We start from the raw sequence: 27,838 nt of genomic DNA, 5'->3' as shown, positions 1-27,838 counted from the left end.
TGTATACCGGCAGTCATGCGATGTCCAGGGTGAGGGCAAATCGCCCTGAACATCGGCACGATTGCCGGTCATTTAGGTGTGTACCCTGCCTTATGGGAGAAAGGATATTATTGCATACAATATTATAATATGTGCTTTAAGCAACTGTCACCTATTTAAAGGAATGTTCTTTTACTTGAGACTCCAAAAGCTCTGGACAGAGTGGTAAAAGTTTGTGTTTGTAAATTGTTCTACTGAAAGAACATGAAAACGTCTACTATACCTGGAAGTGTGGCACACAGCATGCTGTTCTGTTGTATTACTGTATTCAGTATTACTGAAAACAGTGGTCTCAATAACACAGATGTTGCTGTACTTACAGTGTACAAGTATTCTTATGAATATTCATGCAGGGACATTTACTTTGCATGAACAGATAAAGCGTTTCACGCATGTGTAGTTGGATTGGCTCAATTGTGTTACCTAATGGTAGAAAAAGGATAATGCATGTGGAACAAGTGAGGCATTTTTTTCGAATTTGTAAAAGCAATGCAACAGCTTTCCTTATAGTGTCACTACTGAAAAATGTGTCAGGGTTACAGAGACTGGGTGATATCTTTTTGGGATGCTGTTTGAGAACCCTGGGAATTTTGTTTCTTTTAGTTTCTCTGTATATAATTGTTTTGATTATGTGATAGCATCATGTGAGGGTACATACAATATCCTGAACCGTTATGTCTGCACTAATTAATAACTGTAGTGTTATAATTCTAGCTGACATATCAGCTAGTAATAAATTGTTATGATCGATCTATTAATACAAACAGGGATAACTGGACCAGCTCCCTCCTTTCCTGACATAGTTGCCCTCTTGACTGTGGAAACATTTCTGCATTGGGATAGCATAGCATATATTTCACATGAAAGATATATTTGTAATTATAGCACTCGTGATTTGACCCAAATAAAAAAGGCATTTAGTGTAACACTGTATCTAAAGGTTTTCGCTGGGATCCTTTTTCCAGTGCTAGAGGGATTGTCCTCCAAATTGATACAGTCCCCTTGTGCTGTATGTATATGATAGGCGATCGGTAATGTCAACCAAATGTATTCATTCCTCTGTTGTCCACTCCTACATGTCATAAAATATTGTTTTTTAGTGTATTTGGAGACCTATGGATGTCAGATGAATGTTAGCGACACAGAAATCGCCTGGTCCATATTGCAGAAAAGTGGATATGTCCGAATTAATACAGCAGCTGAGGTAAGAGAACAGGACCAGTAACACCTATCCATTGACCTGTACATGATCAGCATCTCTATATGTTGTAGACAACTAAATAATAGAATTACATGTGAAATTTTCTCTATAATATGTAGTTTTGATATAATTCATGGTTTTTAACATTTGAAAGGTGCAGAACTATTCTGGACCTGCACACGTACTCTGAATACCAGTCAGCCTTATGCTAACGACATCATTGTGTGGCCAATGTGTCTCTTGTAAAAGATGTCCTCCACTAAAATGTCTTCTCAATTTTTACAGTTGTTTTAGACCAGGGGTGGGGAACCTTTTTTCTGCCGAGGGCCATTTTGATATATATAACATTATTTGCGGGCCTGGTGCAGGCTACACCCCCTCAGCGTGAAGTCACTCAAGGGCGTGCCACAATAGCTGGTGATTACAGCAATTCCCGGAGCATCCTGAGGATGCTCCAGGGAGCTGTAAGGGCAGCGGTGTGACAGTCTGTAGCATCCTAAGGACGCTCCAGGTAGCACTGCTGCATAGATTCTGGCTGCAGGGTGCCATTCTAGGCACCCTGCTAGCCAGATGAGGCTAGCAGAAAAAAGCTCCGAAGGCCAGACCAAATGATTCCGTGGGCCTTATACGGCTCCCGGGCAGGAGGTTCCCCATCCCTGTTTTAGACGGAAAATCAGTGTAAAGCAGACAGTGTGCTAGTAACTTCTGCTCTCCTCTACACTATGTCTCGGCTGCAGGAAAGTACTCATGGCTGAGGTGGGATTGTATTGGTGGTTGTGAGTTATTTCTGAACAATTTCTGCTGAGCTTATTTGTGTCTGTTGATAGCTGGTTCACTTTTCCATGTAGTGTGCTCTTTCTGCCTTTTTTCCTCCTTGTTTTCTTGTCATGTTCAATAAGTGCTGGTGTAGGCTGGTGTTTCCTCCTCTGTATGTTTCTCCAAAAAAGTCCTGAAGTCACTGAATACCCTAGTTGTAGGCAACGGAACTCTTCCCTTCACCTCTTGCTGAATCTTGCATAAATAACTCCATATATTTCTGTGCGTTCGACCAGAGATCAGCAGGGCTCTCAGCATCACCTTAAGATAAGCCGGTTCAGTGTCTGACTATGTTGAAACAGGGTTTTGTAAAGTCATATAGGTTTGTAGAGTACTCCTCACTGACTAAGTCATGCAAACATCAGAGTCTTCGTCCAGTCCAGTGGAGGATCTGAATTTGTTTTCCAAGATGTGGATGTAGTAGTTGCAGAATCAGACATTGTGATTTCCTAGTGTTTTGTCGCGGACTCTGCAATACACCTTGCAGTGGATGATTTGGTGGTTCACAAGGTACAGATGTGTCCTCACGGGATGTTGTTAATATGCCGAAGGACGGGATGCCATCCGTCGATATACCGACGCCGGAATCCCGCCGCCCAGCAAATTGCAGACACCGCTATCCCGAAGGGGATCAAGATACCGGCGTCTGTATCCCGACCGCCGGAATCCCAAACAAAGGATCTGGGTAAGTATCAGCATTAGCCCGGGATGGGTGGGGGGTTAGCTTTAGGGACCCCTGGAGAAAATTAGGGTTAGGCACCCCCCTGAGGGGGGTTAGGACTATGGTGTTTAGGCACCCGCTAGGGAGAGTTTAGGGTTAGGCACCCTCCAGGGAGGTTAGGGTTAGGCACCACTAAGGGAGGGTTAGGGGGGGGGGGGGGGGAGGGAAGGAATAGGGTACTTACCTGCCCCTGTTGGGATGTTCATTCATCGAGCTATTCAGCCACCGGTATTTCATACCCATTCTGTCCTCACACACCTAGCCTCCTTATCCCATTCAGCGCGAGAAGCCTGGATTGAGTGAGCTGCCAGGTCCCATGCGACTCAGCTTGCGTTGTGCTTCTTTTTCGCCTGATAATAACTTGCAATCGGATGCGAAAAACCACTTCACGAGACTCCACTGATTAATTTGATATGCAACACTTGTATATAAGTGTGCGACTGAAAGTGATGGCATTGCACTAGACATTGTGGAACTGAGTAGGCTTATTCTCCTCTGACTCCTCACTGTCCTGGATGTGTAGTACAGATGTGTCCTCATACACTGTTGCTGCAGATGCGCTAAACAACCCTTCTTGGAGAGCCAGCTGTCCAGCATTTGTGGGTTACATGGAAAAGCAATCCCATTACTAGACTTTGTTCCATTTGCTCCCAGTTCAGAATCTGCCCCTCTTTCTTGCAATTCCCCCTGACTTTTAATGAAGATAGGGCTGTTCTCCAGATAAAACTAGCTTTTAAACCTAAGGTGGTTTCTAAGTTACACTTAAATCAACATAAAGGCTAACGAGAGACTTGAGAGGACCTTATTGCGATAAGACGAATCCATGAGCAACTCAATTGTTTGCATTTACTGAAGCTGTGCATGACCTCAGAATTGCGTGACCTGATCCTGTGTAATCTGTGGTGCCTGCTACTATTTCCTTCATTATTTATATTCTTGCCCTCTACAAATGAATGATCTTAACATGGGTACACCCTATACAGTAATCGGGCCGAAAAGCCAATTTCCGAACGTTCATCCCAGGTACCGATATAAGGGGTGTTACACAACAACATTCATTGGACCCGGCGCTAAATTATCTCCTGAAAATGATCACCAGGCAAGAAATACTAAGGGCCCCAACATTTGCTGGGGGAGGACCCTCGTCTTTCTAAAATGGGTGGCCATTAATTATTTATCGCAAGGTTGGGGGTGAGCTTCCCCCATGCCTAGACCACATTATTTTAATGTAGTGGAGTGGGTTAATATCTGATTATCAGATTTATATGGGCACACAGTTTGAAAAAGGGTAATTCCCTTTCAATCTTTCTTCTTTATATAGTGGGGAAGATAGAGGAGCTTAAAGTCTTTTTGCCTCGCCATTTTCATTTTTTTTTTTTTTTAAAAAACAGTTGCTAGTGCGCATGGTTTATCCATTTATTTAAAGGATTACATTTTATAAATCTTCATATGATAAAGTATGTTATAGCTTCCTTTAGTGCCTTGATTTGAAAGACCAGTGTCAGAAAAAGTTTTAGCAGAACAAAGATGAGAGAGAAGGGCACAATTTATATGTCTGTTTTGGTATTTTTCCCCCAAAATATGTGTGATTAGGTTTACACTGTCCTATAACTTTCACAAAATTACTTTTATTCATATTTTAACTTCAAGGTCATTTGCGTTGTGTATTTATGCATTTATTTTCTTGTCGTTTTAGGCTGATGTGATCCTTCTGGTTACTTGCTCTATAAGGTAAAAACTTAACATAATATTTTATTATCGATCAGTACTGTAGATTAGTTTTACATATGGTAATTGCATTTTAGTCTGAGAATTATAATCCACTTTTAATAATGGTATATGAATATTCAAAGTTTATTGAAAGTTTGTCTAAATGATTTATGTAAAAAAATATATATACAATGGAACTGCCATTGAATTCTCTTTTCAACTGGGGGCTGCAACAACCATAACTTTTTTTTTTTTTTCTTTGTTTGCGTGTGTCAATTGAAAATCCCCCTCTCTTTAAGAGATTGGTGCACACAGGTCAGAGACCAAAACAGTAACAGTACAGAAGTAGGCGAACTGTTCAGGATACAGATGTTAATGAGGTTTTTTTTTTAATTTGAATCTGAATTGCATATCAAAATGAGATTTAATTGAAACCAAAAATACACATAACCTGCTTGTGTGGCGCACAAAGTGAGTGGGTTGCTTGGTAACTGCAGACCGGGGCATGAAGGGGGACGACTAAGATCTGGACTGACCTGTGGGGTGAGAATATCGAAGTGAATGATGCTGGCCCATCCGGTACCTCGTAGAGAAACAGTACTGTGAGAATACCAGAGATTCCAGATGGTGTTTTACTTTCTCAGATCACTATAAAACATCTGTATATCGACATGCTGGGGCTAGGCTTTCTGCAATCTTGGCGCACACTGCCTTCTGGTTTAGGTCCTTGGAGGTGGACATAAAGCCAACAGAGAACGCTGTAGTACCTGCTTTTTTGTGGGTGTGTCTTATTTGGGCTAGAATGAGAGAAGATTATTAACCTTTAGGAAATTTAGTTATTTTCTACCTGTCAATGACCTAAGCACCCTAGGATTCTCTACTTTGCTGGGATTTTAACCCCTTGCAGAACTAATCTTCCATTCCTTGTGGAAGTCTGCAGAGAGGGAAACCGATGTGGGCAACTATGGTTTAGCTTCCAAGTCCCCAGACAGACAGTCTGAGTCAACCAAGGGGAAGAAAAGACAATGGAGGGTTGCCTTATGGGCAGCCAGTTATTGCTTGGTCTCCTCACTGAGTAGTAGATCTGTAAAACTGAAGGGGTTACAGTTCAATTCAAATCTCTCTTTGGTTCAAAAACCAGAAAAAAAATGTTTGGCCTATTGTGAACTAGGGGCCTGATTCAGAGCCGGACGCTCTGACCAGAGCGCTCGCTCTGAATCAGGGCCCTCCTCCATGAAAATGGAGCGGCCTCCTGTGGAGCGACCCACAGCATATGCGAGCGGCCAAAAAGATGGTCGCGATGGTCACCCTGCCACAAGCCCTGGAGTGATTTTGGCTCTATCAGAGCCAAAATCACTCCCACTGACATCACTAGTGATGTCAGTGGGGCCGGCTTCAGACGGTAGGCGTTCCCATGGGTACGCCTCTGTCTGGCAGGCACGCCCCTGGCACGCCCACCAAAGGGGGCGTGCTGTCAATCAACATCGACAGCAGGCCCCCTTTGGTGCGAGACCCAGAGCGATGGTGAGCCCGTTGCTCGCCGGGTCTCGCGCATGTGCACGACGGAGCTCCCTCCGTCGTGCGCATGCGCAGTGGGGAACATCGACCCGCTTGCGAGCGTACTGCCGCTCGCGAGCGGGTCTGAATGACCCCCTAGGTCCCTAAGCATCTAGTTTCTGATATACATTGAAGACACCTGCTTGCAAGTCCTGATCTGATCAAGATAACTGTGGCTTCTCGGAATTCCGTCTAGCCTGGCCACATAGGCGATGGTATTCAAGAAGTTCATTGCAGTGACTTCTGCACTTCTTAGGTTGCGTGATTGTCATTACCCACTTATGATGATACAGACCTTATAATTTCAGAATTGGCTCATCAACTAAAGAAGCAAGCACAATTGAAGTATGAGACTTCCCCAAGTATACCGGCAAACAAAAGCATTTTGTATTTTGCTACAGTATAGAAATAAGTAGCTATCTAGAGAAGCCCATGACCTCATGTCATGGGCCACAGTTGGCACATCCTAGTTATCTGTTTCTACAAGATTACAGTTTACGGTGATTGCTTTTTAATTATTTGTGTCTGATTAGCAAAGTCACAATATGGCTGCTTTTAGACCACTGTATTTTTTTCAGTGGGCACCAAAGTATAGCATCTGTTTAAAGCATGAATCCCACATAGAATTTGTGTAAATGAAAATAATTTTTTAAGCATGCATCTTTGTAGGATTTCTAGATGAAAAGATACGAAATATGACTAATGCTCACTGGAGGGCAAACAAAAATGACTGACAGCCTGATTGGCCAAATATTCTCTGTAAAGCACTGAGGAATATTTGTGCTCTATATAGATACCTGTTAATAAATAATACCAACCTTCTTCTTATAGCTTAATGATTTACAGTACAAAATATGTTAAAAAAATAAGTAGGGTGCACATATTAAAGTGAGTCTCGCCCAGGTAAACTGCACTTGCATCAATAAAGTTTTATAAAGGCATATTACAGATACTCATTAGTCTGCTGCAGATGTACGCTTTGCAATGCAGCCACAATATAAAGACCCCCAAATAGGTAAACCTAAGACAAATCACAAGCCATAGCAGGCTAACCTAATGTAAAACCACTGAATTAATTTAATCAATAATTAAAAAATATAATGGCTGCTTACAAATTGTAAAACGTCAATAAGCTTATCTGACAGAAGTGCCATGTTCAGATGAGTCCCCAGCTCTAGAAACAAGGTCCAATATCCAGAGTCATATGAATATGCTTTTATTAAACGTTATTGTGGCACATGCAGTTTATCTGGATGGGATACAACTTATTTATATAATCTTGCACTATGTGTGCTACTTTTCTTATTTTTAACAGATTATTGTGTGGCTGGTTCGGTGCTGGGTCAGACTTTTTGACAAGAGGAAGTGGCAAATATTTTGAAAGAGTGCCTTATGAGAACTTTGTGGCTAAAACTAAATTTAAGGGAATTTGTGTTTTGCGCAATTATCAAATGGAATGGATATATCAATATTGAATGGAATATGGAATGGATATATATTTTTATTTTACCCAAGTACTTTGGAAGCCTGTCCCCTGCTTATTGTATACAGGATGGTGGTAGCTCACAATGGCGCAAGTTTTTTTTTTCTAAGTGAGGGTGTACAGTGTATATAGCCCAACTTGTACACTCTGTTGTTGGCAAAGAATAAAAACCTAAAAAACCCACAAAAAGCACCTCCTTGTACAGTAATTTCCAAAACAAACACCAATGTGAAAAATATTTGCAGTAGTAAAATCAAATGGACCCATAACAAAAAAATAAATAAAAAAATATAGGCTTAGCTGAAAATTAAAATTATTTCAGGGACAATATATCTTCCCAAACTTCCCCAAATACATTCTCCAGTAGCTCAAAAGCAAAGATGAGAAAAGGACATCGTAGCGCACTTCATATTATAATAAATGTATTAAAAATCCAAACGTACAATATTTAAAATACATAATGCTTATCTGGTGAAACACGGGACACCAACCGTAATGGGATTGCTCCTTTACACTTTGAGACTCCAAAGCCACACCAATTGTCAGCGGGGAGAATTTTCCATTGTTACAGAAATTATACAACACTTTTCTCAAAAGAAGATGAAGCTAAGAGTTTACAATAAATACTGACATCTCAACAACATTATGCTGCATGTCCTTGTATTGTCAAAACAGCTATTTTCACTCTTATTTACAGAGTAGTCAGTGGATGCTGTTTATTTTAATCCAGCTCTCAACCTACAGATATGTCCTCAGATACAGCCCCTTTCAGTGTGCAAGGTCCCGTGCGACTCTGCTAGTGCCGGTTGTCCTTTTTTGTGTTTTTGTTGACTCGAAAATGCATCTTAGTCACAATGTAGTGTCTGACGCAACAAGGAGACTGATGAACTTGTATATATCTGTGTGCAACTGAATCTTTATACAAAATGCTATGATGCAGCGGCCGTAGCTTTTTTCCAAGTTCCATTGTACTTCGTATACAGATTCAGTTGTAAATAGATATACAAGTGTCGCATATCAAATTCATCAGCACAGTCTCCTGGTGCGGGACGCATCACAATTTAGAGCGAAAACCCCCCCCAGCGTTAAGCAGAGCTTCACGGGACCTGGCGGCTCGCTCACACGCAACATAACTTATTGAGGCTAGATGTATGAGGACACATCTGTAAATAACTAAATGAGCATTTAAGAAGTTCTGCTATATCATTTAATATAGTTTTTAGTGTTGAAAAACTTCCTCTCCTAATTACTAGGGCCTGTGTTGAAATGATAGAACTGTTGGTCATAAAGTATTATCCATGAATAAGAAAGGCATGAATAGATACCGCTTACTGTATATGGAGAGTAAATGTTAACTGAAATTGTAGTTAGTTATTACTAAAATAAGTCGTTGTTCTCTGTGTAATAACACTGATAATTATTGGCAGGGACAAAGCAGAACAGACTATTTGGAACCGTCTCCAGCAACTCACTTCCCTAAAGCAAAAGCGATGCAAATCCCAAGGTCCCCTGAGGATAGGCATTTTAGGTATGTGTCACATCTTTTATTTTACATTCTTTTTCCTCAGGGGACTTGTATATTTGTATGCAGTTTACTGTGCGATGTTGTATTTTATTGTTTTACAATTAACATCATTGTGACCGTTACAACACAATGATTTCTCTCATATTCAGTGTCCACGTAATTACTGGTATTTTTCTGAGACACAGGAGCACTTTATTACAGTCACTATTTGGTGGTTATTGACTCGATTATAAATTCACAATTTATAATAGCATTGATTCAATGCACTCGCCACTCTTAAGATGCGTACACACGGGACGATGTGCGCCCTGAACGAACATCGTCCCAAGTGTCCCTGGCAGGGGTGTACTCAGTGTCGTTAACGTCACTGAGCACGCACACTGAACGAAATCAAGAACGATTTTGTTCAGTGCCGGGCTCCCTCCCTCATGCCTGACAATATCGTCAGGTTGGACAGGAAGTTCGGACGATGAACGAAAACTACAAACTGCAAACAGGAGTGCGTATTTGTAGTTTTCCTTCATCGTGTTGGGGCAAATACTGAATGATTTTTTTGAACGATTTGTCGTTGACGACAAATCGTTCAAAAAACCGTCCTGTGTGTACGCACCTTTAGATCTGGGATGTATGTGAACACATTGTTTTAAACGGAATCAGCATGATTTACCGCTGGACACATAGCCAGCGGTTCAAATCCCGACAGCGGCAGCCCGACAGAGGAGGAAATCCCGATATTCCTAAGGTAAGTACTAACTAACCTCATTCTACCCCCTAACCTTAACCCTCCCTTTTGGGTGCCTAAACCTAACCTCCCCTAGCCTAGACCTAACCTCTCGGACCGCTTTTGCCAAGTTTATAATTCTGAGTGATAAAGTAGGAACTTGCAGAAAATTGGGGTCCATTGACGGGGGCTGCAAGCTTAAATGTTTTGATCAAAATAAGAACTAAATCCCCATGCTTCATTATTGTCAGTGATAAATGTAACTTACCGTAGGTTGCATGGCGGAAAGGCTGAAGGAGGAGATTCTGCAAAGGGAGAAGATGGTGGATATATTGGCTGGACCTGATGCGTATCGTGATTTACCTAGACTTCTTGCTGTAGCAGATGCTGGTCAGCAAGCTGCGAATGTGCTACTTTCCTTAGACGAGACCTATGCTGATATCATACCAGTACAGACATCTTCAAACAATGTTTCAGCTTTTGTGTAAGTTATGGATTTGAATGTTAGACAATATAAAGGCTATATTTAAACATTAAAAGATGTAACATCACCAGGTTAATATGTAATTGTAATATTTACTATAACTGCCCCACACATTAACATCTGGTGTTGATCATAGATAAAAAAAAAATAATAATTTAGTGAGTTGGAACTCAACCATAAATTGTTTTTCTTCATCACAGTGGTTTCTAGAATGTTAGCACTCAGGCTTTCTTTATGCAGGATCTAACATATTCTTGGTAGTCTAGTTTTCAGTATTGCAAAAATAAAATAAAAAGCAGTGTTCTCCCCAGAAATTTTTTTCCAGGTGGGTGGCATTAAGTAGCTGGGTGGGACCCTTCGCAATTATAAAATGTTTTAAATCCATTTTTTTAAACAGCCCTCAGATACTGGCCCCTATTGTAGGCTACACAGAATATGTTTTTATAGAGCAGCTCTACAGATACTGTCCCCACTTGCAGGCTACATAGAATATATTTTTTATACAGCTCCACAGATACTGGACCCACTTTCAGACTCCCAAATGCTGTCCCCACTTGCAGGCTCCCAAATACTGTCCCCACAGACTTTTTTTTTTTTTTTTTTCAGCTCCCAGAGAGAGTGGATGCAGGTCTACTCTCTTCAAAATCAGTTCAGGCGAAAGTTCCCGCCTTAACAGTGCGCCTGTGCTTTTATACAGTGGGGTTGTACCTTTGCCCACCGCCCCTGCACCGTTGCAGCATCCCCTGCCCAGCACTCACCCGCCCCAATGCCGCATCCCCTGCCCGGCACCATCCCCCGTCCCAATGCTGCGTCCCCTGCCCGGCACCACCTCCCGCCCCAATGCGCAACGTCCCGGAATCCTTACTAACATGTCCTTATTGCCGGTGGACACGAAGCCTCCGATGTGAAGAACATGTGACGTCGGCGCTCTGCCTCACATCCGGTTTCCGTGGCAACAAGGACACATTAAGGGTGACCGGGCAACAGGGGAAGCAGCTCATTGGGGTGGGGGTGGGGGTGGGGGAAGGTCCAGGGCAGTAGTGACGTGGTAGGTAGTGCCGGGCAGGAGACGTGTCACTTGGGGAAGTAGCCATTTCTTGCCGGGCGTTGTGCACGCAACAAACCGCCTGGGGAGAACACTGAAAAGATTAGAATTCAGCACTGTGGCACAGTGATTAGCATTGCTAGCTCATATAACTGGATCCCTATATGTGTAGAGTTTGTATGTTTATATTTGCTGGGGGGGGGGTTATATGTTCTCCCCATATTTGTGTGGATTGTCCCCATATTTGCTAAATTTTCCTCCAACACTTAAAAAAAAATGTTTTGGAGAATGGAAACTAAATGCTCCAGTGGTTCAGGGACTGATTTGGATGACTGATATTCTATCGGTACAGCGTTGCGGAATTCTACTGTTATTCTACTAATAAGTAGAATAACATTCAATGTTATAAGAAAATACTAATTTAATTACCCATAAGCTGTGTAACTTGGTGGTGCTATATGAATGAATGATGATGGTAAGAAAATGCAGACACAAACTGCATTTGCAAAACAAGCAATTGTGCAAATATGCAAAGTTGAATGAATTGCAAGATGTGTGCAGCTTCACCCATATTATTTTTGGAAAGTATAGGTTGTGCATTCATTAGAGAACTATATATACATCCATGTTTGTCTAACTTTTAATTGGAAAAATAGGATTTTTGGGTACTTACCGTTGAATCCTTTCCTCTGAGTCAGGTTGGGGGATACTGGACTATGGGTTGTAGGTGGGAAGGCGTGGATTTGGCACTAACACTGAAATCTATAACTCCTCCCCTCTGCAACCCCTGACTTCAATACAACTTCAAAAGTGCCTGGTAAGGAGACGCAATACTCGGTGACACTGTCACTCCGAAAAATGAAATTGACAGTCAATACGACCCAAAATCATAACTCGTACTCAATACCGCTGAGCGTGAGGGAGGGAACGCAGTGTACCCCAGCCTGACTCAGAGAAAAGGATTCAACGGTAAGTACCCAAAAATCCTATTTTCTCTTCGTCTGGGCTGGGGGACACTGGACCATGGGATGCTCAAAAGCCTCCCCCATGGGAGGGAACGCTCAGATTGCCCAACTGGAGAACTGTACGCCCAAAATGGGCGTCCCCGGAGGCAAAAACATGAAACCTGTAGAACTGCACAAACGTGTGGACAGAGGACCGGGTAGCTGTGCGACAAACCTGTTCAGCCGAGGCCCCGTGACGCGTCACCCAGGAGGCCGCCACGGCCCTAGTGGAATGAGCCAACACCCTAGCTGGTGCCGGGCGTCCTGCCGCTGAGTAAGCCCTTGAAATCACTGGTCTGCTTTGTGGCTGTCCTGCCCCGTTTGTGGGCGTTGTAGAGAACCAATAGAGAGTCCGTCTTGCGTAAGATCGAAGTCCTGTCTAATTAAATGCGTAGGGCTCGGACAACATCCAACAGTGATAGATCGTCCTGGTCCCCTGAGGACTCTACAGATGAGAAAACAGGAAAAACAATCACTTGGTATAAGTGGAAAGATGAAATCACTTTCGGTTGAAAAGAAGGAACCGTCCTGAGCACAGCCCTATCGTCATGGAAAACAAGAAAAGGTGGTTTGCAGGACAAGGCCTCCAACTCAGAGACCCGCTGAGGCAATGGCCATAAGAAAAAACACTTTCCATGTTACGAACCGAAGGTCCACGGATTCCAAAGGTTCAAACGAAGTCTGCTTAAGAGCCGACAGAACCAGGGGCAAATCCCATGGCACTACTGGTGGTTGAACCTGAGGCTGTATTCGCAAGACCCCCTGTAAAAAAAAAAAAAAAAAAATCCACCTCTGGTAGGAGAGCAAGACGCTGCTGAAAGTAAATGCAGAGAGCCGAAATCTGTACTTTCAAAGATTGAAGCCGTAATCCGGCCAGCAGACTGCCCTGCAGAAATGCTAAAAACCTTGGCAGGCAGAACTGGGCAGTACAGTCAGGTGCATAAATATTGGGACATTGACAGAATTTTCATATTTTGGCCTCTATTCACCACCACAATGGCTTTGAAATGAAACAAACAAGATGTGCTTGAACTGCAGACTTTCAAACTTAATTTGAGGGTAATTACATCCAAATCAGGTGAACGGTGTAGGAATTACAACGGTTTCTATATGTGTCTACCACTTTTTAAGGGACCAAAAGTAATAGGACTATCAACTCAAAAGCTATTTCATGGACAGGTGTGGGCTATTCCCTCATTATTTCATTGTCAATTAAGCAGGTAAAAGGTCTGGAGTTGATTCTAGATGTGACATTTGCATTTGGAATCAGTTGCTGTCGACTCTCAATATGAGATCCAAAGAGCTGTCACTATCAGTGAAGCAAGCCATCATTAGGCTGAAAAATCAAAACAAACCCATCAGAGAGATGGCAAAAACATTAGGTGTGGCCAAATCAACTGTTTGGAACATTCTTAAAAAGAAAGAACACACCGGAGAGCTCAGCAACACCAAAAGACCCGGAAGACCACGGAAAACAACTGTGGTGGATGACGGAAGAATTATTTCCCTGGTGAAGAAAAATCCCTTCACAACAGTTGGCCAAATCAAGAACACTCTCCAGGAGGTAGGTGTATATGTGTCAAAGTCAACAATCAAGAGAAGACTTCACAAGAGTGAATATAGAGGGTTCACCACAAGATGTAAACCATTGGTGAGCCTCAAAAACAGGAAGACCAGATTAGAGTTTGCCAAACAACACCTAAAAAAGCCATTACAGTTCTGGAACAACATCCTATGGACAGATAAGACAAAGATCAACTTGTATCAGAGTGATGGGAAGAGAAGAGTATGGAGAAGAAAAGGAACTGCTCATGATCCAAAACATACCACCTAATCAGTGAAGCATGGTGGTGGTAGTGTCATGGTGTGGGCATGTATGGCTGCCAATGGAACTGGTTCCCTTGTATTTACTGATGATGTGACTGCTGACAAAAGCAGCAGAATGAATTCTGAAGTGTTTCGGGCAATATTATATGCTCATATTCAGTCAAATGCTTCAGAGCTCATTGGACGGCGCTTCACAGTGCAGATGGACAATGACCCGAAGCATACTGCAAAAGCAACCAAAGAGTTTTTTAAGGCTAAAAAGTGGAATGTAATGCAATGGCCAAGTCAATCCCCTGACCTGAATCCGATTGAGCATGCATTTCACTTGATGAAGACAAAACTGAAGGGAAAATGCCCCAAGAACAAGCAGGAACTGAAGACATTTGCAGTAGAGGCCTGGCAGAGCATCACCAGGGATGAAACCCAGCGTCTGGTGATGTTTATGCGTTCCAGCCTTCAGGCTGTAATTGCCTGCAAGGGATTTGCAACAAAGTATTAAAAAGTGAAAGTAAGATTTAGGATTGTTTAGTTTGTCCCATTACTTTTGGCCCCTTAAAAAGTGGGAGGCACATATAGAAACCGTTGTAATTCCTACACCGTTCACCTGATTTGGATGTAATTACCCTCAAATTAAATCTGAAAGTCTGCAGTTAAAGCATATATTGTTTGTTTCATTTCAAAGCCATTGTGGTGAATAGAGGCCAAAATCTGAAAATTCTGTCAATGTCCCAATATTTATGCACCTGACTGTATGTACTCCCCGCTGCTCACACCACACAATAAAGGTTTTCCAAACCCTGTTGTAGTTCTGCGTCGAAACCTGCTTCCGCGCCCGAAGTATGGTCCTGATGACTGAAGGGGAAAAACCTCTGGCCTTCAAGAGCCCGGTCTCAACAACCAGGCCATTAAAGCCAACTGAGCTAGGCCCTCGTGACAGAATGGCCCCTGTAGCAGAAGATCTGGACGCAGAGGCAGACTCCAACCCGGCCCTGCGGCTAGCCTGAGAACCGTAGCGAACCATGACCGATGCGGCCAGTTTGGAGCCACTAGGATGACTGAAACCTGCTGCTCCCTGACTCGACGGAGTACTCTTGGTAACATGGGAATTGGAGGAAAAATGTACTCCAGACGGAAGTTCCAGGGAACTGTCATGGCATCCATTGCAAATGCCAAAGGATCTCTGGACCTTGCACAAAATCGAGGGACCTTGCAATTGTGGCGAGATGCCATCAGGTCTATCTCCGGCAGCCCCCATCTTTGGACCAGCTGCTGGAAAACCTCCAATATGAAGACTGCTGAAATTGCTGGGAGGATCGTCACCGCCCAAGAGAGAATGAGACTTGCCTCTGCCAGGTCAAGTGCGCTTTTGGTTCTGCCCTGTTGGTTTACGTATGCCACTGCCATGGCGTTGTCTGATTGGATCCTCACTGGTTGACCCGTCAGGAGGGCCTGAGCCCCGTACAGTGCCCGATAAATGGCCCGGAGCTCCAGCATATTTATTGGGAAACCTATCTCTGACCAGGTCTACTGGAGACAGAGGTTCTCCGTAACCGCTCCCCAACCTCTGAGACTAGGGTCTGTGGTGACAATAATCCAGTTGGGAGTCACCAGGGACCGACTCTTGAGAAGGTAATCAGCCACCAGCGAAGTGACTGACGAGTGCTGTCTGATAGAACCAGCAACTGAGAAGAAAGGTCGTCTGAGCGGCCCGTCCAATTCCGGAGAATCTCCCCATGGAGAATCCGTGAATGGAAGCGGCCATACTGGATGGTCTCGAAGGTAGAGACCATCGTGCCTAGTAACCTCATGCCCAGCCAAACGGATGGCCGAGGGGCAGACAGCACTTTCCTGACTAAGTCTTGAAGAGCCCCGGCTTAGGACTCGGGCAAGAAAACCCTTTCCAATGCTGTATCGAAGGACACCCCCAAAAAGGTCAGACGTTGGCATGGCCTGAGGTGACTCTCGAGATTCAGTATCCACCCATGATGCTGTAACACCTGCGCCGTGTGATCCAGGTGGAGCTGAAGTTGGGCAGTGGAATCCGCCTTTACTAGCAAATCATCCAAATAGGGAATCACTGTTATTCTCTCGGGATGCAGTAAGCTTGCCATTGCTGTCATGATCTTTGTGAAGACCTGCGGAGCTGTAGCCAAACTGAACGGCAGAGCCTGGAACTGGTAATGGGCTTTTCCGACCGCGAACCTGAGTAGAGACTGATGCCCCGCCCAAATCGGTATGTGGAGATATGGATCTCTGATGTCGATAGACGCCAGAAACTCGTTTGCCGGCATACCCTGGATCACTGATCGGAGCGACTCCATGCGAAACCGATCCACCCACAGGCTGGCATTCACTGCTCGTAGATTCAAAATCGGCCGATAAGTGCCGTTGGGTTTCTGGACTAGGAACAAGTTGGAGCAAAACCCCTGTTCCTGTTGAGACTGTACTATAACCCCTTCTGAACAGTGGGAACTGATAGCCTGGTTTAAGGCCCATCTCTTCTCCGGCTCCCTGGGTAATGCTGTAGCGAAGAAATATTGCGGCGGCTGCCCCCTTAAGTAGATCACATAACCTCGAGAGACAATGCCCCTTACCCAGGCATCTACTCCTGAAGCTACCCACCTGTTTCGGAAAAGGAGACGCCCCCCTACCTTCCCTGAGACCGGATGGGCTGAGATCATGTCCCCGGGGCCCCCTGACCTCTAATCGTTCCCCCTCCTTGAAAGGAAGAACGGAAGACTCGGAAACGTGAGCCCTTTAGCTTCTGGGGCACCACAGGCAGAAAAGTGCTCTTTTCACCTGTCGCCTGGGATATAATAGTATCAAGCTCAGAGCCGAACAGGATGCCTCCACAAAAAGGCAGAGACTCTAAAGCGAGTTTAGATTCGGCATCCACCTCCCAGGTGCAAAGCCAGAGTGCTCTGCATGCCGCGACTGCCGTGGCTGAAACTCTAGAGGAAATCTGTGATCTATCTTGTGCGGCCTCACACACACAGTCTGCAGCCGCACGTATCTGTTCCACCAGTACCAGTAAGTCCTTTCTGGATGAGTCACCGGCAAGGCCTGCCACCAATTTGTCAGCCCACTTCTCCATGGCTCGAAAGACCCATGCAGATGCCGATAATGGGCGAATAACCACTCCGGTGCCCATAAAAATACTCCTAAGGCATCCCTCCAATTTTTTGTCCAGTGGATCCATAAAGGAGGCTGCCCCTTGGACCGGCAGAGCCATGTGCATTTTCTGAACGAGCCACAGCCGCATTCACTCTTGGAGGCAGCTCCCACTTAGCAACCTGCTCCTGTGGAAAGGGATAAAGGGCTGCAAACTTACGAGGAGTAGCATACTTCGTATCTGGGGTCTTCCAGACTTCGTCTACCAGATCTGAAAGCTCCTGAGACACTGGGAAACAAACGGCCCTCTTACGCCTCCGCTTAAATGGCTCTTCCGTCCTAGCTGAGGCGTCTATGTCCAGACAGTCCAAAGACTGTCGTACTGCCATAATAAGGTCCTCTACGCCCTGACTTGATGCAGAGTCTGAACTTTCCTCGTCGGGCAGAACCTCCTCTTGGAGTTCACTCTCTTCCTCTTCTTCCTCTTCCTCGGGATCTGACTCCAACAAAGCACTGGATGGAGGATGACGCTTATGCGTAGTGCGTAGTTTAGACTCCTCAAAGAAGCGTTCCATAAAGGCCAATACTTTCTCGACCCCTACCGCCGAGCGCTCCATGGTACGGACCCAAGGAGGATGAGGACCCTGGTAACCACTCCCTGCCACTGTGGGCGGTGAGGACAAAACAAGCGCTGGCGCTGCTTGGGCTAATTCCTCTCTACGGCAGAGCAACGTCACCAGGTCAGAGAGCGAACGGCTCATAGCCTAAGCCCATGCCGGCTCCTCCGTAAGCAGAGTGGCTCCCCCAGCTGGCTGCGCACTCTTGGGCCCCAGCTGACAGTCCATACACAAAGCCCCTGCATCCAGTTGTCCACACGGCAATTTAGCCTGACACTGGGCACATGGAAAAAATATAGCCATAGTGGGGTTCTGGCCCTTTGTGGACTTTTTGTCCGTCATTAGAGCACCCCCCTTCCTGCGCTGCCCTGCCACAGCAGTCAGCCCAGAAAAGAAAACAAAATACAAAAAATATAACAAGTGGCAATGAATATGCAAACACTCCAAGCAGGCACAAGAACAGATTAGAGTAATACTGAAAACTACTTAGCTGCACGCTGCAGAGGGAAAGGAGCTTGTTCTGTCCTCCCTCCATGCTGTTCAGGCTTGTGTCCCTGTGATCAGACTTCCTGGGAGCCTGCATTTTGCCACTGGAGAGCGGGGGGAACCAGCAGCCATGGCTCCTCCCCCCCGTCATACGGAAGCAAGCCTCACTGCTCCTTCCTTCAAGTGTTACTCCCCTCAGTGAGGAAAGCATTGGACTGACCCGCATTTACCTACATCACCTGGTATTCCCAGGTGGTCTCCCATACAAGTACTAACCAGGCCCAACACTGCATAGCTTCCAAGAACAGCATGTCCAGTGTGGTGTTGCTGTAGGTCTCACCTGCGGTCGGTCTGTAGTCGACGCTCTCCCCACAGGAGCTGCTGACAAGAAACTCGGCAAGATGGCGCCCGCCATCCAGGACCACGCTGACTGCCTGTACCTCTACCAGGTAACAGCAGCGCGCTATCCCCGTGCCCAGACGGTCTCTTCAGAGACCGGAGTGTGTGGAATGGGGGAAGCGCTCAGCGCCATCCCCCCCTTAGATGCGTCTCTCACTGCCGCTTTCCACTCCAGCTGTGTGCTGCTATAAGCAGCGCGCAATACCTATAGTAAAAAATAAACATAACATTACAAATAAAGGGAAAAAAAATCCCTAAGCTAAACCAGCCCTGCAGAGCAGCCCTGAAAAAACGTGTCTCTCTCCACAGGGGGTGTAGTCTGGAAGCCGACGGTCTAAATGCTGACCGCTGTCTTCCAGACTCTGTAATCCCGGTGTGATACTAATGACAGGCGTCAAAAACTCGACGCCTGTCATTAACCATACGCCGGAAGACCGGCACCCGGCATACCGAATGAAGGTGAGCTGGGCGCGGACTGCCGCCGGGGGGGGGGGGGGGGGAACGAAGGTTTAGGTTTAGGGCTCCCGGGGGGACTTAGGGTGAGGCACCCCCCAAGAGGGTTAGGTTAAGGCAGCGGGGAAGGGGGGATTAGGGTTAGGCACTTAGGGGGGAGGTTAGGGTTAGGCACCCCTAAGGGAGGGTTAGAGGGTAGAATTAGGTTAGCGATACTTACCTTAGGGACGATCGGGATCTTCACCCTTGCCGGGCTGCCGCTGTCGGGATTTCAACCATGCGGCCGGCGGTAATACCTACTACACCCCTCGACAGGCACTTAACTTACACTGAAGCCAGGGGTTGCAGAGGGGAAGAATTATAGATATCAGTGTTAGTGCCAAATCCACGCCTTCCCACCTACAATCCATGGTCCAGTATCCCCCAGCCCAGACGAAAGAGAAATACATGTTTGCTATTACATTGTGACAGACTTGAAAATCTCCTCTCAAATACAGCAAGTATAACTGTTCTCATGTATGAATAATCTGCAATCAGCCAATCAGAAGCATCTATTTAGTGCTGGGGGCCATCATCTGATTATATTTGCACCTGCCCTTAGGATCTCAAAATGTATACGGCTACTGACAGGCGTATATATATCTCTATACCTATGCTAGACCTCCCCTTACCTTCCCCGTCCCACCTCTCTAGTCACAAGAAGTTACAGTTGTCTGATGCGAGTAGATCTGCATACGAGCCTGGGCATGCCCAGTATAAATTTGCGTATTTTAGGCTACGCTAGCGAGCTTATGTTCACATTAGAGTTTCACCCTATGTTTATAACCTCTATAATTTCTTTGTGAGATTGTTTTAGAACTTGTATTTGCTGAGCATTATCATCCAGTATACTTTGAACTACCTCCACGCACTTATGATTTACGATTTCCTCACTCTCAGCTATGTCCTTGGCCCATCTATAGGTCAGGTGGGCCTCTGGCCACCTACGGTGAGGATGGTATGCTACTGCTGTGGGATGCAACATCTCAGATACTCCCATCCTCCTCACAAGGTATGTTGGCTGAATGGCAGCCACAAAACCCACACCCTGTAATCCAGAAGGCTATTTGTCACTCGACGGGTTGCAGAAACAAATTGTCACTCCAGCAGCAGCAACAATTTATACGTCCAAATACTTTGCATAAAAACAAGTGATACTGATCATCACCCCTACCCCTGCGCCCTGTATGCCAGTATTCCATGGAGCTGATATATATGATATTTACATTGGATACATTAATGCATTTTGAGGTCTTCGCAGAAGAAAGACCACAGCCGAAGTGGGACCAATCCCTAGCTTAAAATGCGGCCTTCCAAACTTTTCTGTGTGGGGATCTATTTTGCAGATTATTGATTTACTGTAAGTGCAATTTGAAACTGTGGTGAGCAGTCAAGTTTCTGCAGTGCTCAAACTTGTTGCAGCAACATTTTAGTAATTTATTAAGTCATTTATATAGTGCACACATTCCACAGCGCTCTACAGAGAATATTTCAGTCATTCATATCAGTCCCTGCCCCAGTGGAGATTAGTCTATATTCACTACCACATGTACAACACATACATGCTAAGGTTAATTTTTTTTGTCTGAATCCATTTAGCCTACCACTATGTGTTTAGATTGTGGGAGGAAACCTGAGTATCTGGAGGAAACCCACACAAACTTGAGGAGCACATACAAACTCAACACAATTAAGACCTTGGTGGGAATTCAATCCAAGACCTCAGTGCTGTGAGGCAGTAACTAAATAACTGTGCTGCCCACAATTGTGTTTTATCTCCAGTCACTGAAGTCTTGTGAATTTTTTTCAGACAAGTCCAAGGTCAGGGACAAGTTTTCAGTACTTCCTAGCATTCTCCATTCCTTTTTTCTTTTTATAGCTCCATAATGCGAGGCTGTGACAATATGTGCACTTACTGTATTGTTCCATTCACCCGTGGGCGAGAGAGAAGCCGGCCCCTCCATTCCATCCTGGAAGAAGTCCGACTGTTGTCTGATCAGGTAATATAATCTGTATTATAAACATTTAACATTATGACCTTTTATAGTAGTTGTTGTTGTTGTTAATAATAATATTATTATTATTATTATTATTATTAGTATTTTCAATGTATCTCCACCAGTGGCAGGTTACCCACTTGGTTTAAACTCCCAGGGCAGAAATCTGTTTTGTGCTGGGAGTTTATTTGGGGAAATGGTACACTAGTGAAGGTGATTATATTTTCAACATTTCCTTATTATTAAGTTTTTTTTGTTAAGGGGGAAAGAAATCATCACGGTTTTTAATCCTAAACTCTATAAGGGAGATACAAAATTGACCAATTTTGTGTTGTTGTGAAATGGTTGGCCACTGGTGAGAAAGATATTAACCAATTTTTATTTCTGCTGTTAATTCTCTCCGTCATGAATTTTTGGCCTCCATTGACCTAAAGCTGGGGTAGCCAACCCTGGTCCTCGTGAGCTACCAACAGTGCATATTTTCCAGGTCTCCTCACAGAATCACAAGTGAAATAATTATCTCCACCTGTGGATCTTTTCAAATGTGTTAGTGAGTAATGAATACACCTGTGCACCAGCTAGGTGGTCTGGAAAACGTGAATTGTTAATAGCTCTCGAGGACCGAGGTTGGCTACCCCTGACCTAAAGCATGGATATCTCTGTCCTTTTTTAGGAGGGGCATCACTCCTCAGATTTGCTGTATGGGGAGCCTGCTATTATTCCAGGGATCTTCCCAATGGTCTGGGCACCACTCCACGAGTTTTTACAAAACTCATGTCGGTGATGGCGTCCCTGTTGCTGAAGAAGTATGTCTCTTGGTCAATGCAGCCTTGGCTTCCTTGATGCAGGGTCACCTCAAACACACTTCAGGTGTTGCAGGGACATGGCTTAATCCTAAATTTTAGGAAATGCCATATGGTTCCCTGTGAATATATCCTATTCCTGTGTTGATCTTCAACAGCAGTCTCCAGTGAATGTTTGTTTTCTGGAAGACTAGATCTGTTCCCTTTAGAGTTTGGTCTGCAAGGCCTTCGATAACCTGTTGGTCCTGTTGTGCATTAAATTGATGGGGAAAATGTTCTTTACATGTGAGACCATACAGTAAGCCCAGTTTCACTCTCCATGGTTCTAGTGGAACATCCTGAAGGGTTGGTCAATGTCCAATGACCACCTATACTCTCAGTTGCTCACCCTGTTGCTGAGTGCTCATACCTGCAATGGTGGCTGGCCAAGAAAAATCTTAATAGGGGTTGGTCTCTGGCCAGTCCATCTTGGGTCATTGTGAGCATGGATGCCACTCTCCTGGGTTGGGGATTGGTTTCCTTGGACCACCGCCTTCAGGGACTTTGATCCTGGCAGGAGTCCACCTTTCCCATAAGTGTTCTGGAGATTAAGGCCATTCTTCTTGCTCTGTGTGGTGCTCAATCCGGGCAGGCTGGTCAAGATCCAGACGGACAATGTCAACCACCAGAGGGCACCTGGACTACCAGGGCAATGGTGGAGATGGCTTGGATCTTGTCTTGAAAGTTGAAGTTTGTGCCTGCGATCTCTGCTGTGTTCGTCTCTGGTGTGGACAATTGGGAGGCAGATTTTCTAAGCAGGGACACTTCCCTGCAGTGAAATTGTGTTTCTTAACCCGTAAATCTTGGACCAGCTCATTCTGAAGTGTGGTCTGTCAGTGGTGGACCTCATGACATCTCGCTCCAACTGCACCTTCCCCAGATTTTGTGCTCCACCCCACAGCCTTCATAGTGAACTCCAGGATTGTTCCTTGCACTTTACGTCTGGGATATCTTTTTTTTTTTTTTTCCTCCTTTGCTGATGTTGCCTTGCGTGGTAAAATGGATATGGGATCTAGGGCTTGTCTGTTATCTTGGTGACTCCGGATTGACCCTGGTGAACTTGGGACATTTGGACCAGGTTGGCTTCTTTGCTTGTGCCTGGATCTGTTAGAACAGGATTCTTTTCTTCACCAGGACCTTCCCTAGTTAGTCTTAATGGCCGATCTCTTGAGAGGATTTCTTCCAGTGTGGTTCAGACTATGTTGCACGCCAGAAAGTTTGTTTTGGCTAGGAATTACAGTACGATAAGAATGTAGACATTCTGTGGTGTGAGTAGAAGGGGTAACACACTTCTGCCTTTCATCTCTCTCTTGCTTTCTTGCTTTACTTCAGGATGATTTTGAAGTTGGACAGGATATGGTTCGATGTTTCGCTGAGATGGAAACTTCCCTAAATAAAATGGTAACATCAGCAGGGACCACAGCCACTTAGATGTTCAGGCCAGTCCTCAGTGGATTTTCCTGGAGATGAGGCTTCAGCCGCCTCTTCCCAGGAAAAAGGAGAATTTGATTGTGAATGGCAAGACACCTCAAACTGGGAGGATGACTCCCATTATTATTCAGGGGTGTCTATACTGGTAAATGCGGTCCGGGAGACTTTGCATCTACAGGAAACAGCTACAGTATTCCAGTGACTAGTTCAGTTTCTTTCTTTAAACGTAAGAAGAAACATGTATCTGTTTTCCCAGAATTTTCACATTTTGGAGAGATATCAAAAGAAGCCTGGTTAAAACCTGATTCCAAATTTCATATTCCTACGAAATGTAAGTACCTTTAGCCTTTTTCGGGAAGAGGATACCAAGCTTTGGGAAATTCCACCCACTGTGGATGCTCCTATTGCTAGGTTGGTCAGGAATACTGTTATCCCCGTGACACAGTCTGCAACACCTAAGTATCCTATAGATAGGAAGAATGAGGCTGTACTTCACTTTGTCAGGAGTCTTGCTGCGGCCTGTTCTGGCCAGCGCCTGGGTGATAAAGGCTATCAATTCCTGGATGGCCCAGATGATTGCTGGGTTTCAATCAGAGGATTTGTCTGAATCTAGTTCTTTAACTGATAAAATTTCGGAGGCTCTGACCTATACAGGTGATGCTTTAATAGACATTATTCAGGTACAGTCTCATATTTCTGCTTTAGCCGTTTCCGCCAGACGTTCTGTATGGCTTAAATCATAGAAGGCAGACATAGGCCTGTATTCAATTTGAGGCGAAAAGCCGGAATCTGCTTTTTCGCCGATGACGTCATTTCAAAACGCGGAAAAGTATCGCCACATTCAATTTGAAAGACTTTCCGCCTAGGCGGAAAGTCAATGCAATGTAATAGGCAGAAAAGTTTTGCCTATGAATAGCAGGTGGAAAAAAGTGCAGAATTGGGGTTTTGGGGTGCAACGTTGCGGGAACCCCCGTGCAGCCTTCAGACAGTCCCCCAAAGGTAAACTGCGTCAAATAAATAAAAAGAAAACTTAAGTACACCACAAAAAATCACTTTGAATTTGGGGGCGAAAAAAAAAAAATGTTGGGGAACAAAGTTCAAAACTAGCGAACTAGACTCCAGGGGGGTCCCCCACAAGTGGATTTTTCACGATTTTTGAAACTTAACTTTATCAACTTTTAAATATGCTGGCCCCCATTTTCAAGTACCCCAAATTTGCTGGGATACGTTATTTTCTGCAAAAAAAAACACCTGAACACTATTCTTCACCGCCGCAGCTATTGAGGCCGTTTAAAAAACACCAAATACCTTCAGCAAGCCAAATCGGGGGTAACCATAGCTAACCCCCATGTCAGAGCATCTTTTGGAGGGTGTCAAGCTGATTTCCCCAAATCTGGCATGACTTTCCGCTTGTTTGTTTCGCCGGGTCCCGTTTTTGCGTACTTTCAAATTGAATACGGGGATATGCGGGCATGCATGCGGTACTTTTCCGCCTGCAAAACAGACGAAGTAGGCGAACAGTCCGGGAGGCGGAAAAGTATCGCGGGTCCGCTCAAATTGAATACGGCACAGAGTCCAAGCATGCTTTAGAGACACTGCCTTTTGAAGGAGGTTCTCTATTTGGCCCAGAATTAATTAAAATAATTTCTCAGGTCACGGGAGCCGTTTCTTTTTCCAGATTCTATGCCCGACCACTGCAAAACCAATTGCTTTATCGATGGGTAAAGTTAGACCCTGATTAAACAGGCAGATGTTCAGATTATCTCTGCAGACCCGTCAGTCACTCCTATGGTGGCTGCCAGATGTAAATCTGAACAGGGGTTGCCGGTTGTCAGTAATGAATTGGATCATTGTCACCACAGATGCCAGCCTAACAGGCTGGGGGGCGGTGGTTCTAGACATGTACCTACAGGGTCTTTGGTCCGTACAGAATGCTTCTCTTTCCATCTATGTAGTGGAATTAAGGGCGATTTGGTATGCATTGGTTCACGCTCAATCCCATCTACGGAGCCTAGCAGTGTGAATACAATTAGCCAATCCCACGGTAGTTGCTTATATAAACAAGCAGGTTGGCAGACACAGCTGCCGAGCAATGAGGGAGGTTTTTCACAGCCTTCATTGGGCAGAAAGTTGGGTTCCAGTTATTTCGGCAGTTTACATTCCAGGGGTAGACAACTGGGAGGCGGACTTCTTAAGTCGCCACAGTGTGCATCCAGAGGAATGGGAATTACACCAGGAAGTGTTTACGGAAATAGTTTCCAGATAGGGGTCTCCAGACATAGATCTAATGGCTTCCCGTCTCAACAGGAAACTTCCAAGGTACGGATCTCGGTCCCGGGATCCTCAGGCATCCCTGGTGGATTCCATGATGCACCTTGGGTGTTCCGGCTGGGATACATCTTTCCACCTCTGGTAATGTTACCAAGAGTATTTCAGCGGATTCGATCAGTGGCACGGCCGGTCATTCTGGTGGCACCAGACTGGCCGCGCCGTCATTGGTAGGCAAGTCTTCGGATCATGTAGGCAGAAGTTCCATATGGTCTGCCCCTGCGTCAAGATCTGTTACTTCTGGGTCCATGTCGTCACCCCGATTTGCCTCTCTTGGCTTTGAAGGCATGGTTCTTGAATCCAGCATCTTGAGAGCCAAAGGGTTTTCAGAATCTGTTGTAAAAACCATGATACAGTCTTACAAACCATTCAATTTCCAGATTTATCATCGGGTATGGAAGATATATATTTCTTGGTGTGAACTAGACAAGTTTAAACCTGAAGGGTTCCAAGAGTGTCGTCTTTTGTCCTTTTTGCAGGATGGTTTGGTTAAGGATCTAAGATTGTTCCCCCCCCTTAAGGGACAAATTTTGGCCCTATCGATCCTGTTTCAAAGGAAATTGGCCACCATTCCTGAAGTTCAGGCCTTCTTGCAGGGGGTTCTTTGCATACAGCCTCCTTATGTCCCTCCAGTTCCTTCTTGGAACTTGAATTTAGTTTTGGATGCACTTCAAAAGGCATCTCTTGAGCCATTGTAATCTGTAGAATTGCGATACCTCACTTTAAAGGTTGTTACTCTTCTGACTGAGGCAATGAACCAAAAGAAAATCTGTTAGCGGCTCTTTCTTGTAAATCTCTGCTTCTCATTGTTCATGAGGATAGGGTGGTGTTACGCACTAAACTTTCCTTTCTCCCGAAAGTGATATCGCTTTCCATATTATCAGGATATCTTCCTTCCAGCCTTTCGCCAAGCTTCAGTGACTAGTGAAGGTTCTTCCTTCGTACTGTTGGATGTGGTACGTGCATTACGCATTTATTTGGAGCGCACTGCGTCTTTGAGGTGTACGGATTCTTTGTTGTTGTTGATTGATGCACCAAAAAGAGGCTGGCCAGCCTCTAAAGGATCCATCGCTAGATGGGCCACTTCTGCCATGCGGCAGGCATCTTTGTCTTCAAATGTGACGGTTCTGGCTTCTATTCGGGCCCACTTGACTCGAGCTGTCTGGGATTCTTGGGCTGTGCAGCATGATGCCTCAGTAGAGCAGCTGTGCAGAGCAGCCACCTGGCCATCCGTACACACTTTCACTAAATTTTACAGCTTCCATACATTTGGAGCGAGGGACACCAGTGTTGGGCGAAAAATTCTTCGAACTTCCTCTGGGAGTACTACTCCCAGAGGAAGACCTTTATAAGGTCGAAACGCGTTGGAGCAAAAATAAATAAATCTAACATTGAGACCCAGTTCTGAACATTCACTGAAAGCTACTGCGATTAGAGACCAAGCGCTACCTGAAACACGTGACCAGGATTTCACACGTGATTCTGAAACCAGAGCGCGGCCGCGCCATATGACCGGGAGCACACACGTGATCGAGGAACAACAGTAACGAGTGAGGAGAAGATTACCAGCACATTGCAGACGGGCACCCATAACAGCGGAGCAAGAGGCACAGAGCGCTGACAGAAGGAGGAGGGATCCGGCCACACGCGACGACAGGAAGACAGGTGAGTCTCTGAAAACGGAGGGGGAAGCCGGATCAGATCGCCAAAGGTCGCGTCCGGCGGTTCCCCTCCCAAGACAGGGAAGTGAAAGACTGACAGGTGTAAGTATAGGATACAGTCTTTCAATAGACGTATCACATACTCCACAGTCAGCCCCAAGCAACCCAAGTCCGGAGATCCTGCATACCAGTCTGAGTGGTTCTCCATCTGCACCAGAAGACACCCCGGGCAGCATACAGTACCATCTGATAACATTATTTATACACCGGCTATAAGTACACCATCCAAGAATTACATATGCAGTCTTGAGACAGCGGGACGCCGCTGATTCCATTCTCAT

General features: G+C 45.1%; 1 protein-coding gene across 5 annotated transcripts in view; it reads left to right on the top strand.

The window, feature by feature from the left end:
- Nucleotides 1-27,838, top strand: part of CDK5RAP1 (CDK5RAP1 mitochondrial tRNA methylthiotransferase) — a 137,960-nt gene that overhangs the window by 13,775 nt on the left and 96,347 nt on the right. For all 5 annotated transcript variants that reach the window (XM_088480556.1, XM_088480553.1, XM_088480552.1 and 2 more), the window contains exons 3-7: nucleotides 1,140-1,243; nucleotides 4,474-4,508; nucleotides 8,955-9,055; nucleotides 10,047-10,257; nucleotides 21,118-21,238. In XM_088480556.1, coding sequence (XP_088336682.1) covers nucleotides 1,140-1,243; nucleotides 4,474-4,508; nucleotides 8,955-9,055; nucleotides 10,047-10,257; nucleotides 21,118-21,238 — 572 coding nt within the window. The remainder of the gene's footprint in view (nucleotides 1-1,139; nucleotides 1,244-4,473; nucleotides 4,509-8,954; nucleotides 9,056-10,046; nucleotides 10,258-21,117; nucleotides 21,239-27,838) is intronic.

This window comes from Taudactylus pleione, unplaced genomic scaffold (genome assembly GCF_031769625.1).
Source record: "Taudactylus pleione unplaced genomic scaffold, aTauple2 ptg000256l, whole genome shotgun sequence".
Taxonomy (NCBI): domain Eukaryota; kingdom Metazoa; phylum Chordata; class Amphibia; order Anura; family Myobatrachidae; genus Taudactylus; species Taudactylus pleione.
This window is presented reverse-complemented; position numbering and strand designations above follow the sequence as displayed.